At 45.9% G+C, this 16,563-nt stretch overlaps 1 protein-coding gene across 3 annotated transcripts in view; it reads right to left on the bottom strand.

Moving 5' to 3' along the window:
• ATRN (attractin) overlaps positions 1 to 11,082 on the bottom strand; it is a 168,404-nt gene extending 157,322 nt beyond the window's left edge. For 2 of the 3 annotated variants that reach the window (XM_081876620.1, XM_081876621.1), the window contains exon 1: positions 10,402 to 11,082. In XM_081876620.1, the coding sequence (XP_081732746.1) occupies positions 10,402 to 10,658 (257 nt within the window). In that variant the 5' untranslated portion in view covers positions 10,659 to 11,082. The remainder of the gene's footprint in view (positions 1 to 10,401) is intronic. The other variant, XM_081876619.1, reaches the window with a different exon arrangement.
• Positions 11,083 to 16,563: the final 5,481 nt, after the last annotated feature.

Raw genomic sequence — 16,563 nt, 5'->3', positions numbered from 1 at the left:
CACTCAGCACATTTCGGCTACAGAAGCTGTGTAATATTCATCTATAACTCCTTCCATTAACTTAATGAAAGACATTTTCCTTTCTTATAAAATACCTTGTATTTGCACCCCACTAAATCATTTTCACTCTTCTCCCCACATCTGATTTGCAGGTTTCTTTGCATGTATGGACACCTTCACAAAATTTGGGGGGACTGTTTGTGTTTTGAGTCATATTCACTCAAAAAAGAAAAAAAGAACTGCTGAGTTTCGTGGGACTTATTCATGTAAGGGTACATCAGACTGCAGCCTTAGGCATGCAATGGCATACAAAAGGCATGTATTTTGCAAGCATAAATACAGAGGCAATCATCCAACACAAACATGTGACTTGCATTCAACTTCCTCCAAGTCCCAAGCTGCTGCGAGACAGCCAAACTCTGCACAACACTTCAGTACTGCAGAATAAAAACAGAGTAGACACTAGGGAGACTGTGTAGTCACCTAAAAGACCTGTATTCAGGTAAAGGTAATCATGCTGCAACTGACAGCACACTCCTTTCTCAGAAGCACCACTCAACTACCTGAGCCCATACAAATGGTCCTTATGCTCCTGTTTCATTCCCTCCAAGCTCTGCAATGCTTTGTGTTCTGAACTTATAAATATATATGGAAAGTAAACGTCCATGAATTATTCCATATCACAGAGAAACACCCCTTTACTCATTAGCTACCACCCCTTGTCATCGGAAAGCTTTAAGTACTAACTGCAAATTCTACAACTCTATTTCTTCTGCACAAGTGCTCAGAAATTAGTCCCACTTTGTTCAACAGTGCTTACTGTCAATAAGTTTTCCAACGACTGGCACTTCCACATTCCACTTGCTCGGCATTCTTGCACATATACAGGAGAACTGGCTTCCATTTTTAACGCAGGCGGAGAGAGCCAAACAAGTCTCTGTCTCGTCTCTAAGCAGCCATAATTCTGTCATGAAAAAGGCACCTGGCCCCAAAACATTGATTATGCTCCTAGGTTGTATCTGGCTGTACTCAAAGATGTTTTAATTGTTATAAAACCCATCTAGTATTCATGCTTGTTCACGAAATGTATGAATTTCAAATTGGGAAGCTTGATTTAAAACTATTCCCATTTTTTCCCCCTTTGAGATGGTTTAAATCAACCTGACCTTCATAGATCCAATTCATACTTTATGTCCGCAGGTGTGTCTGCTCTGTGTACACTCAGGTTTCTTACAAAGAGTACCTTCAGCATGAAATAGAGAGGTACACCTCCACGGATTCACTGGACTGCTGTGGTTTATTTATTTTGAATATTTATAGCCCTAAGAGGCTTTCAAAGCAACTTTCCATCATTGTTTATTTGTACACCATCTTTGCAAAGTAAACCCTGCTCAAGCAGATGACAACACTGAAAAGTTTGTGTAATTCACTGACAAGACTTCACGTTTAAACAAGCTTATGAAAACATCTCCAATGATGCAACAAAATTACCGTATTTTTTGCACCATAACACTCACTTTTTTCCTCCTAGAAAGTAAGGGTAAATGTCTGTGCGTGTTATGGAGCGAATGCCTGCGGGTGGCGGGGGGGATCTGCTGCAGTCGTGAGCAGAGGATCCATGGTTCCTCTTCCTTCCCTCCTCCGTGGTTACAAAGCATGGATCCACATGGATCCTCAGGATTTTTGCATTGGGCTACTCCAAACTCACTGTCAGATCACATTTCTGTGGCCACAGCATGAACCACAAAAATCATATATCCACTATTTCGTTTAGAATATTTTCTTTCTTGTTTTCCTCCTCTAAAAACTACGTGTGTGTTATGGTCTGGTGCGTGTTATAGAGCGAAAAATACGGCAAAACAATCCACTAATGGCTCATACTAAGGTCTAAGAAGAAAAATACAAGAGCATAGTGCAGGCAGCAAAAATAAAAAAATTCAGCTCCAGAACTAAACCTTGACCCTGGCAATAACACTTAAGGAAAACCCCTCCCTAATGGTATTTAGGCATCCTAAGCAGCAGAAGCTCCCATTGTAGCTGAAATCAGTGAGGTCCACCCTCCAGGCCAGGTGGTAACAGGCCTGAAAAAGCAGGGAGCAGGTCTGGCAGGACTCACAGCAAGATGGTCTCTTGTACCTTCAGCATCCACCTTTGCAGTTGGGATTTGTATAGGACCCTGTCCTCCAAGGTCAGAAGGAAATGTCAGGAGCACATGCAGGAGCCAGGCCCTGTCACCAGTAGGACTTTGCAGCACTGGGGCTTTCCTAAGTTTGTTCTGAAGAGGCAAGGCGCGGCTGCACAGGTGAGACCGCTTGGTAACCCACTGCACCTGGTGGCAAGAGCCAGGAAGGGATAGTAGGTCAGCATTTCCCTTCAGCTCTTTGCCACAGCAACACGTTCCCTGCCTTGCTGCGTTTGGTTCCTTAACTCCTTACTTCTTGATCCTCGGACCCTTGACTTCCTGGCTTCTGGACTCCCGTTCCTGCTCCCACCCCACCCCCATCTTGCCCCCATTCCCGACGTCCCCAGCCGGGACTTTGATCGCCTATGAACCGGACCATGACAGGAAATAGGGCAGGCAAAAGAAGGTCTTGCAGGACTCAGAACTTACAAAATATTTGCACAATACAGCCACATTTTTAAAAGTTAGTACATAAAACTAGAGATAACATTATCAGGTTTGCTCAGGCAGCTTTTTTCTGCCCCCTGTTTGGTCACAGCTCCCCCAGACACAATGTACTCTCCTTCACACTCATAGGAGACGACATAAGCACAATGAATACACATCTGCCTCCATAAAGTGTAAATTGCCGAGTTCTAAATAGCTCAGAAGCACTTTACTATTCATAAGAAGATGGCAAAATAATTTAACTCATCTGCCCAGGAGAACCCACACAGTCCTGCATATAACCTTCAAGGCTGTTGCTGTAATGCAAAGCCAGACAAATAGCAACCCAAATGCATCATTGCAAGGCTATCAATATTCAAGCTAGTTCTGGCAACAGAGTTGTATCCTAAAGCAAAATGCAGGCCTCTAAAATAAGAACAAGCTACGTGGATGCTTTTGTTACTCAACAGTATTTGTCACAAACTAGAGACACCTGCCATTAAAGCCTAATTTTGTATGGTTACCAGCAAATAAAGGAATTACTTCCAGGACCAAAGTTTAATTCAATAATGGACAACACCACTGGCTAATGAATAATGGTATTTGTTGTATAGGACCAAGTGAGTCAGAGACCTACCATGGGCTCTTCTTATTTGAGCACCAGAGGGCTGGGAATCTACCTTCATCTACAGCAATAAAGCCTGCATCTCCAATCCCCTCCCCATCCTACACTTCACAGAAAAGGAGTATACTGGCACACACTTCACAGAAGGTCAGATCACAGCAAGCTGAAATGGGCACAGAAGAAAGTGAGGAATGCATGTGGTTCACTCACGGGCCCATGCTGGGAGATTTCTGCCCTCTTTGGTTTCCCAGCATGCAGACACCTTCTTCTTGTGCATGGGTACCACCATTTTGGACACATAAGAATCATCACTCATGAACCAGTGAACAATGCTAATAGAGGGAAGGACAGCACAACATACCTGTCTCGTTCTAACTTGAGGATTAAGTAATCAAGTCACACTATGGCCTTAAAGGCATCACAGCATATATTACTAAAGTACGCTTTTGTGCACCAACATTTCTGTCACCTAGTTATGTAGAGAAAGAATTCGGGGGGAGCGGGGGACAAAGCATTTTAAAAGCTATTCTTTTGACTCATAGATTAACACTGACCGATATACACAGATGCCACCCCTTTTCCAGCACCAATGTGCCATGAAACCTTTACTCACTGGGATAAACTTCTGAGCAACTTATCTAATGACCCGCACACACAATTCATCACCTTTGCAACCATAACTCCATCCACTTAAGGCAAGCCTACTATCCCATGATCACAGGTACAATGCTGACCAAGGAACCCACTCCGTAATTCTTCCCACAGGCAAGTCAAGGGGAAATGTAGCTTCCCAATTAAGGAGGACTCTGTGCCCTGTCCTTACACTGGTCCTTAGGACTTGGCAACTGCATCTTCCCCTCCAGCGCAATCACCCTTGAATAAATGCATGTATTGTGATGCAAGGAGGCCAGCATCTATTTTAACAGATCATGTGATGTAAGAGGAGGGAAGACTCATCCTGAACACAACCACATAAACACATATGTTTACTGTGCCATCACCCCAAATCAAGATTCCCCTAAGAGAGGGTGTCCCAGATAACACAAAAAGATCCTTTCATTAGTGTCCTAGTTCTGCAATACAGACCCACTTGGAGCAGCATAAATACATTCTGAACCACAATACATGCAAAAGCATCCAGCCTTTAAATAACATCTGGAAGTCCGCTCTCTCCTCAGCTGGTCCATCCACTACACATTTTCGAAAGCTGCTTCTCTCTTCTCTATGCATTTGGAAACTTTGTAAGATATTATAACCAAATGTTGCACGATGGTTCCTCAGATCAAGGAGTGCTGGGAGTTTTTTTCTGTTTGGATACATTTGTACATCATTTTGAATCAGGAAGTTTCACTAATCCTATCAAAGCTGCAGTGATTTCTTTTCCCTCTTAGAATTCCCAAGCAACAATTGTCACTTACTGCTAGGCCGTTATAAACCGAGGTGATCTAACATACTGTCAGTATAACCCAAAGTGAGTAGCACCCTAGTACTCTAATATACTGCCTTGCTTCATTTCACCCACCTATGGAAAGGTTCAGTCACACAAGCCCCTTTCTCCAGGGACTACCAGTAAATGGACCTCACCTTAGCATCACCCTCTCACAGTATGAGACATATTGAATTAAGATTTCATGCTGAACTCTTCTCTTTTTCTTAGACTGATAAACCACAGACATACCTTGTTTTTTAAAAAGGCAACCCTATTAATCATTGGGTTTGTCTGACAAAGTAAGTAATTCCTTTCAAATGCTTTAGGAAACATAATCTTCACTATCAGCATAGCCCAGGCATGTAATTCACATCCTGGCAACACAGCCATTGGACTGCAGCCACAGCTTCACATGCCTAGTTCCAATGGTGCATCTTGACTTCCATTTCCTCTCCGCTCTCTCCTCTGCACATACCCACCAAATCTGCTCTGGAGGGTCCCTCAACCCTCCAGAGATGATTTTGAGGGTGCAAGGAGGGCTGAAGTGAACAGGAGAGGAGGGAAAGTTCCACTGCATGCACAGAAGTCTGCTTTGTGAGTTCCCATTGAGTTCTAATTCTTTACTTTGTCCTATTTGTACCAGATATATTTTTTAATGCCTGACTATATCCCCAGAGCTGGGATGCAGGTGGTGCTGTGGTCTAAACCACTGAGCCTAGGACTTGACGATCACAAGGTCGGCGGTTCGAATCCCCGCAATGGGGTGAGCTCCCATTGCTCAGTCCCTGCTACTGCCAACCTAACAGTTTGAAAGCACGTCAAGTGCAAGTAGATAAATAGGTACCACTCCAGCGGGAAGGTAAATGGAATTTCTGTGCACTGCTCTGGTTCGCCAGAAGCAGCTTTGTCATGCTGGCCACATGACCCGGAAGCTGTCTGCAGACAAACACCAGCTCCCTCGGCCAGTAAAGCGAGATGAGCACCGCAACCCCAGAGTTATCCGCGACTGGACCTAATGGTCTGGGGTCCCTTTACCTTTACCTATATCCCCAGATGAACCATACCAACAGCACTTCATTCCAGTCCCTGCCCTAAACACAAAAACAGCAGCACTTCTGAGAAGAGCACTCAGAATGCCTCTTTCCCACAATGATGCTATGACAAGAAACCCACAGCTGCCCACTCTGCTTCATTGCATCTAGGCCAGCCTTTCTCAACTTGTGGGTCCCCAGATGTTGTTGAACTACAACTCTCATCACCCCTAGCTAGAAAGGCCAGAGCTCAGGAATGATGGGAGTTGTAGTCCAACAACATCTGGGGACCCACTGGTTGAGAACTGCTGCTAGGCAAAGGAAGCTAACTAAATGCCATACACATGCTGATATATCTTCATTTAACCCAGGCCAAAAAAAGCATCAATGCCTTTTTGGCTCATTTTACCAAATTTTCAAACCAACCTACTTTCCCACTCACCTGCTTCACAGGTTCTGAACCCATACACAATAATGAGAAACACTGGTTCACAGAATCTTGCCGAGCCACTGCCAAGTGAAATCTTTAACCCATCCTCTTACCTCACAACTCACACTCAGCTGTGCCTATCAGTGCAGAAAAACGCTAGAAAACTCACTGCCAGATGAGATCAGGTGAAAGAACTCTCTCATCAATAAGAAACTCATCGTCTTACCTCTGGTAGGTCAGAATCCCCACCAGGCAAGAAAGCCTTCGGAAACTAGAAGATATGCGGTCCTCTCTTCTTTCGGGCCAAAAAGGTGCCATAACATTTTCTGGGCAGGTAGGCATTTCTAATGTATTAGTAATTTGGGGCTTAATTTTCAAGGCTGTTGTAAGCAGCAAAACATAGAGCACTTAGTTCTTCACCAATGATCACTGCACACACTTCTAGTCAACCAATTTACAGGCCACTTATTTTTCTTATTCATTTAGCACATTCATATATCACACCTGATCCTATTTAGGGTTCTAGCAGTGAATAATGGTGCCCTTAATAAAGCACTAAATTCCTAAAACCCAGCTCCCCAGGGTGGATAAAAATCAATGATTTTATATATATATATATATATATATATATATATATCAAATAAATCAGATTTTTTTTATTTAAATCAGATTTTTAAAATGAAATCCTTTTGGAGGAAAGATCCTTCTAAAAATAGTTTTCTATTTAAGTTACATTATAGTCCAAAGGCTATTCATCAGGAAATAAGGATTTGTTTTTTCATGTGTGCTAAAACTCAGTCTAAGTTTTTGTTGTTCTTTTAAGAATTGTTTAACCACATCAGTTAACAAACGTGGATATATATGCTCAGTCCTTTTTTCTGGGAGGACGCAGGGGTATGCATACCCCTAAACATTTTCTGAATCTTTGTACTTTTGCCCATTTACTGTATTCCCCCCCCCATTTGAACTATAAAATGGTAATTTTCTTGAGTCAAAATGAGAGTACCCCTAAACATTTTTTTAGAATAAAAGCACTGCATATGCTATAATGTTATTGTTTTAGTTAAATAAATTGTTTAAATTGTTATTAAGGAAATGATTATTTTTCTCCTTCCAAAATAGTACAGCAGAAAAGTTGTCCAAATATAAACAGTTAACTTATTAAACCTCACAGTAATTCCATAATTATCTGTCTATGCATATCCAATAGTATAACCAAATCAATAATTTTTGATATAACTGTAAAAACTACTCTGAAACTTTATTATTCCAAAAATGAAACCTCCATCTGGCTGTAAATATTAAGATTATACCAGCAAGAATGATTCTTTCTGTAAAAAAAATGATTTAAATCAAGTCTTACTGACTAGTGATTTAAATTTTGATTTAAATTGTGATTTAAATAGATTTGATTTAAATCAAATCTATCCTGCAGCTCCCCACTATGCATCTGAATGTGAATGCACACAAATGCACATACAGCAAGAAACAAGAGCAAAGCTATGCAGCAACGCTAACGAAATTATTGTGGCATAGCTTCTGTAGTCTATGAAAGCTTATATCCCATAATAAATATATCCATCTTTAAGATGGCACATTACTCTTAGTGTGCAGCAGCACACACAGTTAATTCTATGGAACTTGTCTTTGCAAAATTGTTACCTTCTTCCCTCACCAGCAAGACCAAATGCCATGGTTTCACACAGCGACAACACAAATACACAGAGACCAACCACTGCTTGCCTCTTTTCCACACTTCCCTTTTAAAAATGTGTAGGAACTGGCAGACCTTTCAGTGGCAATGCTGCACCCTCAGAAAGACTTCCCCCAGCTTAGAAACTCAGGCCCACCGATCTGGCTTCCATCCTTGCCTTCTTTGTACACTCCTCCACATGATCTTACAAAGCCAACTGGGAGAGGAGAGCTCCTGCAAGACCACACATCCCTGCCTCTGTTTATCAAGCTGCTCAGGGAACCCTGGCAGGATTTCCTTTGTGACAGTGCAATCCTATGCACATTCAGTGGGACTTAGTGCCCAGTAAGTGGGTACAGGACTGAAATCTTAGTGTTACAGCAAAGCTTCACATTCAAATATTTGTTGTTGCTATTATCACAATCCTCACTGGTCTATGTGGAAAAAGCTCAGCCCGAGTTTTCTCCTGCTATCTCCCCTGTGACATCGCTTCCCACACCAGCATGAAAATCACCAAGCATGAAAATCATCATCATAACTGTCACCAACTTAAGGACTAGAGCAGTATGTTGGCTAAACATCTCAGCCACTGGAAAGTCCACAAACCAAGTCTCACCACAGCAAAGGAATGCCTGCGTGCATGAAAACGTCTTTTCTCTCTCTGCCACTATCTCTCGTCTGCAATGTGACAGTAATAATACTGGCCTACTCAGGGTTGTTATAAGAATTACTGAGATAACATACATGAGGCATTTTGAGCAGTCCAGATGGGTTATGTTATTAAAGTAATTCCTTAATATATACTTTAAATCAACTTTCTTCTCACAGTTTCCACACCTTTTAACCATTACTCTGGAATGCTTTCTATAAATGCTTAGTGTCATCTACAACCAGAAAAACTCTGGTTTAGTTTTTCTGGTCGTAGATGACACTAAGCATTTATAGAAAGCATTCAAAGCACCTCCTTGACGTTGCCTTGCAATCTTTGTAATTACCCTGCAAGATGAGGTGAGTATTAGCCCCATGTTATTTAAGAGAGGGAGGATGAGAGCTAAGGTGACCAGACAAGTTCATAGGAGGGGCGAGATCTAAACCAGGACATTTCCTGGTCTTCTGCACAAACAGCCAAGGCATCAGCACTCACCTGCATCATGTATTTTGAATGCAATTTTCACATGTGCTCATTCCCAAGTCATTTTAAAATCATAGTAGAAACCCAAAAGATGCATTCTCCTTTCTTTTTTATCTCTGGCAACCTACAGCAGGGGTGGCTTCTCTGGGCCGGAGGGCCACATTCACCCTTGGCCAACCTTCTGGGGGCCAAATGCCAGTGTTGGGTGTAACCACCCACTCTCCTGCAAGTATACCTGCAAAACATACACACCTACAAGCACAAAGCAGCACCACACCCCTACCTCAAGTGTTCTGAAGGAAGGGGGTTTTCAGATTTATTCCTCACTCATAAAATGATCGGTCCAATGACTAAGGGGGAGGACATCTGTGTCCCTATCAGGGCACAGGGCTGAGCACAGACAGTTCAAACCACCCAGTGCCATCATTATTTCTTAAATTTATTTTTGCACCCACTGCTGAAATCAGTGGTGTCTAGGGGGAAGTCAAGGGAAAAAAATGTGGTTAGGGGACCACATCAGCCCCTGCCCAGGACAGGGGTTAGTCAGTCCTGGCCTAAATTTCTCACATTTAGACATCAGATAGCAGAACTTTGGACATTCTTCCCTTACCGCCCCCCCCCCATATTGCACAGCCCCTTGCCCCCTAGCAATTTGCAACATGGGGGGAACCCTCACACCCACCCTGGTCTCTGTCACCCACAAAGACTGTTCTTCTCTGTTTTTAGCAGTTCTTACTTTATATATAATCTGCCTCAAGTCCCTGTCAAGGGTAAAGTCAGGATATAAATAATTATACAACAACAACAACCCCCAACACATGCCTAATGCTTTTTTTGTCATTATGCATTTCCCCAGATATGAGCTCACTAGCACTTACAAAAGATTTCGCTGTTTAGCCAACAACAAATGTGCATATTTGGAGGAGGAGGGGGGCACCCACAGCAGTACCTATATGCCCAAGGCTCATGATTTCAGCCAGTCGAATAAAAGTATTATTTGCTTCTATACGTAGACCGAGTCACTGGATGACTTGACCAGTGGCGTAGCGTGAGTTGTCAGCACCCGGGGCAAGGCAAGTAATTTGCGTCCCCTAACCCGTGGATTTGCGCCCCCTAACCCTAACCCCCAGATGTTGCGCCCGGTGCGGCCGGGCCCCCCCCCTGCACCCCCCACGCTATGCCACTGGACTTGACCAAGCACGTAGATAAGAGGCACGTTCACCCAGAAACAACTCCAACCTGCAGTTGCTCCCAGGTGCTCCTTATGCAGAATTGAACCGGATTTGTGGAAGGTAATGTCCAGGCGGGTTAGCAGGCCATGGGAGGCGCAGCATTTGCACACACCTCCCTGCCCCTCCCTCCGACCCTCCGACCCACCCTGTGAGGCAGGTCGGGCCGAGGCTGCCCCGGCCGAAGAGACCCCGACCCCCCGGGGCTCCCCCGCCTCACCCACCGGAAGCGGCCCCCGCAGTGCTGGCACTGGTCGCCGACCCATCCCGGCGGGCACTCGCACTGGCCGGTGCTGGGCTGGCAGCGCCCTCCGTTGGCGCACGGCTTGGCGCACTCCTTCGCCTCGGCGGCCGCTCCGGCTCCGGCTCCCAGCCCGGCTCCCGCCGCCGGACCCAGCCTCAGGAGGAGCAGGACGGCGGCCAGCCCGGCTGGGGCCAGGGCGAGGAGGCCGCCGCGCCGCCTGCGGCCCCGCCGCTCCATCGCCTGAGGGGAAAAGGGGCGGCAGGGAGGGGAACGGAGCCCGGCGAGGGAGGTAGGGAGGGGGCGGCGGAGAGAGGCTCCGCCGAGAAGCTTCGCGCGGGCGGGCGGACGGTGGCCGGCGAGGGCTGCGGCGGCGGCGGCGGCGGCTGCTACTGCGGAGCGGCCTCCGCCTCCTCCTCCTCCTCCTCCTCCCTGGAGCGACGGAAGCCCGCGAGGCTCAACCTTAGCGCGGCGGCGGCCGGCCTGGCGTTCGCTCTCCTCCTCACACAACCGTTCTGAGGGGGAGGAGGAGGAGGAAGCGACGGAGCGTCGCCCCCTCCCGCCGGTGTCCGCTCCCGATGACGTCGGCGCCGAGCGGAGCCCCTGACGAGGGGGGAGAGCGAGGATAGAGAGAGAGAGACCATAGAGTTCTTCTCTGTCGTAGAGAGGCGGGCGGATGGTATCCAGGCAACCGCCTAAGCGGGGAGAGGGGTGGGGCTTCGGGCTGGACGCAGGTGGGCGGTGCCGAATTTGATAGAGAGCAGGCTCGCCCAATCAGGTCGCCGGCAGCTACTTTTTCGGACTACATCTCCCACCAGGCCCTTCCAAACGGGGAGGAGGCTGATCTCCGTCAGGTTTGGCTCCGCCCAGCTGTCAAGTCCCAGGCCCCGCCCTCTTGCCAGCCCCGCTGTCGTTCAAGTGGCCGTCGCGGGAGGCAGAAGTTCAACAGGTGAAGCCACCCTCGTCCACCTGCAGCAGGTCTGCAGCTGCAAGGAACCTGTGCTATTACTTTAGTGTTAGTCTGTTGCAGGGGGAGGGGGGGGACAAAGAATCTTGCAGCAGCTAAAAAGGCTCAACAAATGTTATTATTCCGGCCCTTCTTCTGGGCTTTGCATCAGCATCGGATTGGCCTCTGCAAGCACAGAGTGCAGGATGAGAGAGGCTCCCTTGGGCATGATGGGCTCTCTTTAAATAATAATAATAATATTTTAAATTAAATTAAATACATAACAGGGAAAGCTATCTGCTCAATAAAGTAAGTTAAATGTGACTGCATTGCACCATTATATTTCCCTCACTTAGCAAACAAGTGGCGGGGGTGGGGGCTAAATTAAACTCCAACAACAGCAGCAAGTGTTTGGCCTGGCTGGAATATGTCCTTGAACTCTGATAATGCCTCTTGGAGTGGGGTGTGCGAGGGGGTGTTGGTGTACAAAGGTAATATTTACATTTGTCGCTCCATCCATTTTGCCTCTGGTACCACTCACCTCTGGCCTGTGCCCGCTCCAAGGTTGCCCTGAAGCGAAGGCAGACTGAAAAAGGTTTCCCGTGCAGGTTCTGTAGCAAACAAACATCGAGGATACTAATACCCACATTTGGGGTGCGTGGTTGGCATGTTCATCATGCAGGATTTTAATCTTTCTGGTGTGCAGTGTGGTTCTGGTCCACGTTGGCCATCGCTGCTGTTTTAGTTTTCCTTTTTTTAAAAAGTCACTTCGCCTACCTGCCGCCTCCCATTCTGGAAGCGCTGTCAAGATCTGGCCAACTCCATCTGTTTGCTGGCATCTTCCTTCCTAGCCTGTGTGCTATTTCAGTTCCCTGGGCCTGGATTTGCCAGCAATTCTCACAGATAATTGTTTTCTCTCAGCACCACCTGCTCCCTTCCTACCCCCGGGGTAGGCGATGGCTGAGCGAAAGGATCAAGTAAAACCTGACACACTGTCGGGATAATTCCAACCAAACCATTTCACCTATAGGGGTGCTTTCGGAATTATTCCAATATAAAAGGACAAGATTCAACCAGGGCAACTTTCGCTTGCTTAACCCGTTGCCAAGGCATCTGTTCAAATTCCCAGCAGCCCAGATTAAGCCAAATAAAACCTGGCATGCTGGACGGAATTCTGTTTTGGATTGCATATGTGATGGACACACCTGTGTCTGTCCTAGAACTGTTCTTACAGAACCCACATAAATCACAGCCATACATAAGGGAGGAGGAGGCAGATTAAAGTTTGATTAGGCCTGGATATTGCAAAGAATTAGGCTGTGATCAGATGGGGCGGTGGGGTGTTCTTTCCAGATTTCAGATGCATTCAATCGGTGCATCCCACTCCCAGCAAAGGACAGTTCTGATGTAATTTTTCGTGTTAATCAAATTTTTTTGGGGGGGAGGGCTGCATTGGAAATACGAAAGCACAGTAACTGCATTCTGATATTAAACTGGGAAGTAGCAGTCCCTATTTTCCAGGGAGAGTCCCAGATTTACAGAAGCCTTCCCAGTTTCTGGTTTCATCCTAGAATGTCCTACTTTTCCTTAGGTAAAGGGACCCCTGACCATTAGGTCCCGTCGTGACCGACTCTGGGGTTGCAGCGCTCATCTTGCTTTATTGGCCAAGGGAGCCGGCGTACAGCTTCCAGGTCATGTGGCCAGCATGACTAAGCCGCTTCTGGCGAAACCAGAGCAGTTCACGAAAACGCCATTTACCTTCCTGCAGGAGTGGTACCTATTTATCGACTTGCACTTTGATGTGCTTTCGAACTGCTAGGTTGGCAGGAGAAGGGACCGAGCAACGGGAGCTCACCCCGTCATGGGGATTCAAACCGCCAACCTTCTGATTGGCAAGTCCTAGGCTCTGTGGTTTAACCCACAGCGCCACCTGCGTCCCATTACTTTTCCTTAGGATGTCCCTATTTTCATTGGAGAAACGCTGGAGAGTTATGCAACCCCCAAACCAAGGAGATAACTATCCAACCTTTAGAAGACATCTGAAAGCAGACCTGTATAGATAAGTTTTTTAATATTTAATGTTTCATTATGTTTTTATATGTGTTGGAAGCCGCCCAAAGTGGCTGGGGTGACCCAGTCAGATGGGCGGATAATAATAATAATAATAATAATAATAATAATAATAATAATAATAATAAAATAATAAATTGAATAGGACGTCCCTGTTTTCATCAGATAAATGTTGGAGGGCATGAGGTAGTTACCTCAATTCTCACTCCTGAAGGTGGCCTTCCAATTCTCTCTATCCGGAATCTTTTACAGATTAAGGTTTAGCTAGCAGACCAATCAAGCAAACCTTTACAGATTAAAATTGACCCAATTAATCCACCCAAAGAGAAGCAGCTCTTTTTCTCCAAGGAAATCTGGAAGGAGTCACTCTGCTTCTTCCCCTCTTAACTGCGCCACACTTTTTAAAACAGCTCCATCGTCATTCTTGTGCTGCAACCAAGACGTGGAGAGAACAAAGGCAACTGGAGTGGGAGGGAGAAACTCTTCGCTGAATTTTGAATTAAACCCAAGAGAATTATTATACAAAAGGGGGGGAAACTTGACTGTCCCCTGGCCCCTTTTACATTATAATGAGGCAGCATCTCTGCACAACAGAGACCCAAGGGCTTCGTTTGTATAGAAATAACCTGCTCTCCAGGGAAGCCAATTCTGTAGTATTGCCAAACAGCTGCAAGGAGCCTTGCATGGAAGAAGAAGAAGAAAAAGGCAGATGAGATGCTTTAAGAATCTGCACACAGGTCTTTTGGAGGAGAGTGTATGGCACATTGAAGCTGCTGTACTACTCTTCTGAAGTTTCACATGCCACACATTTCAGAGGGATCCTGCAGGGTGGATTAAGGCCCCTGACACTCAAGTAAATCAAGAGAAACAGAAGTTCCTGGGCAGTTCGTTCCAGCTGAAGGAACCAACAAAAATAGTCCAACTGAGGAAGCAAAACAGGAAACCACCTTGAGATGGGTTCCAAGAAAGCACGAGCTTGGTGTCATGGACTGTTTGGATGCAGATAAATGGTGGGGGGGAACCAGCTGGGGAACCCCCAAGGGGAAGAAGGCTCAGAGCCCGTGGTGTGCTGGCTGGACGACGATGAGTGGTCAGAGGAAGAAGAAGAAGAGTTTGGATTTGATATCCCGCTTTATCACTACCCAAAGGAGTCTCAAAGCGGCTAACATTCTCCTTCCCCCCCCCCCACAACAAACACTCTGTGAAGTGAGTGGGGCTGAGAGACTTCAAAGAAGTGTGACTGGCCCAAGGTCACCCAGCAGCTGCAGGTGGAGCAGCGAGGAAGCGAACCCGGTTCACCAGATTACGAGTGCACCGCTCTTAACCACTACACCACACAGAAGACTGGGAAGAGGGGGTATCTGAAGCTGACAAGGTAACAGGGCTTAGTGAGCAGAGAGAGTCAGTGGCAGAGAGCAGTCCAGAATCAGAGGCAGAAGCTGAAGCAGGAGAAGGAGGCCAAGAGGGGTAAGGCTGGTGAAGAGGAGCAGGTGTCTCCCCCTCCTGTTGCGACAGGCTCCCTTTCCCTCTTGTCTCCCAGAACCAGAAGAGGTGGAGAAGAAGTTGGCTTCACACTTTTTTCTCCAAGGTGTCCCCCAAGGATGTTCAGCAAAATATCAAGTGAATAATTGAAACCCCCAGAGCCAAGAGTTTCTCCACACAAGGGGCGGGGGTTAATTTATTTTGCAGACTTCCAGGGAAGAAAGAACAGGAAATGGCCATACGTAAACCAGCCTGTGGCAATGTGCTCTTTGCCTCCACAAAAACTTTGTTGTGCAGAAGGGACTTTGACTTGGCTCTAGGGGAAATCCAAACCACACCCTCTCTGAGAGTTTACACATGAAAACAGGGGTTTCTCTCCTCCCGCCCCAGTCATACCTCTGTTTTCCCACAGAGGAGCATGCATGACTCTGCTCACCTCCTGGTGTTGCTGAAAACTCCTCTATCCGGTGCGTTGCTGTGTAACGGCACGGATCTGAAAGTAAAGAGGCTGTTTGTTTGGTTAAAGATATACAAGAAGAAGAAGAAGAAGAAGAAGAAGAAGAAGAAGAAGAAGAAGAAACATAATTATCCCATTGTATGCTGTTGAAAGTTCAAAGTTAAACTTACCCAGCTGCAGTGTGTGAAACACAAAATGCACACAACACAGTACATTAGCATTCACGAGTTCTCATTTATATGTATATATATTGGTTCCATTTCTATCCTGCCTTTCCTCCAAAGAACTCCAGGCCTACGGGACCACCTCTCCTGGTATGTTCCACGAAGGACCTTACAGTCTTCAAATAAAAACATCTTGGAGGTCCCAGGCCACAGGGAGGTTAGATTGGTCTCAACCAGAGCCAGGCCTTTTTCAGCCATGGTCCTAATCTGGTGGAACGCTCTGTCCCAAGAGACTAGGGCCCTGCAGGACTTGACATCTTTCCGCAGGGCCTGCAAGACAGAGCTGTTCCACCAGGCCTTTGGCCAAGGCACAGTCTGACCCCCTCTTTTGGTAATCCTCACAGAACTCTAGCCCAATGGTTGCCATTAATTTGATTCTGAATTGATTTTAGAATGAATTGATTTTAGAATGCTGTGTTACTTTTATTGTTGTTAGCCGCTCTGAGCCCGGCTTCGGCTGGGGAGGGCAGGATATAAATAAAATTTTATTATTATTATTAAGAATATAAGAAGAGTCCAGCTTCCTGTTCTCACAGCAGCCAACCAGATGCCTGTAAGAAGCCTGAATAAAAGTTTCCAGAAACTGGTATTCAGATGCATTGTGCACAACATAGCCATGGATAGCCCTCTCCTCCATGAATTTTTTATTGCCTTCAAATGTAATTTACAAGGAAGACAATCTAAGACTCACAGAATTATGGTGTTGGGAGGGACCCGAGGATCATCTAGTCCAACCCCCTTCAACACAGGGGCTCGAACCCACAACCCTGAAATTAAGAGTCCTGTACTGATTGAGCTATAAGAGTAATCAAGTGGATCTCTAGGAAGACAGTGCTTTAGCAAGTGCAGTATTTGTGGTTAATCTTTCCTCTTTTTCCCTGTTTTTGTTTTATATCTATCTGTGCTTTTCTCTCAAGAGCCCCACTTTCCCTTACTAATTTCATTCTAATTTTACTCTCCGGTTAA

The sequence above is a fragment of the Podarcis erhardii genome, assembly GCF_964252035.2.
Source record: "Podarcis erhardii genome assembly, chromosome: 9".
In the NCBI taxonomy this organism is placed as follows: domain Eukaryota; kingdom Metazoa; phylum Chordata; class Lepidosauria; order Squamata; family Lacertidae; genus Podarcis; species Podarcis erhardii.
Note: the sequence above shows the minus strand (reverse complement) of the source record. Positions and strands in the feature narration are given on the sequence as shown.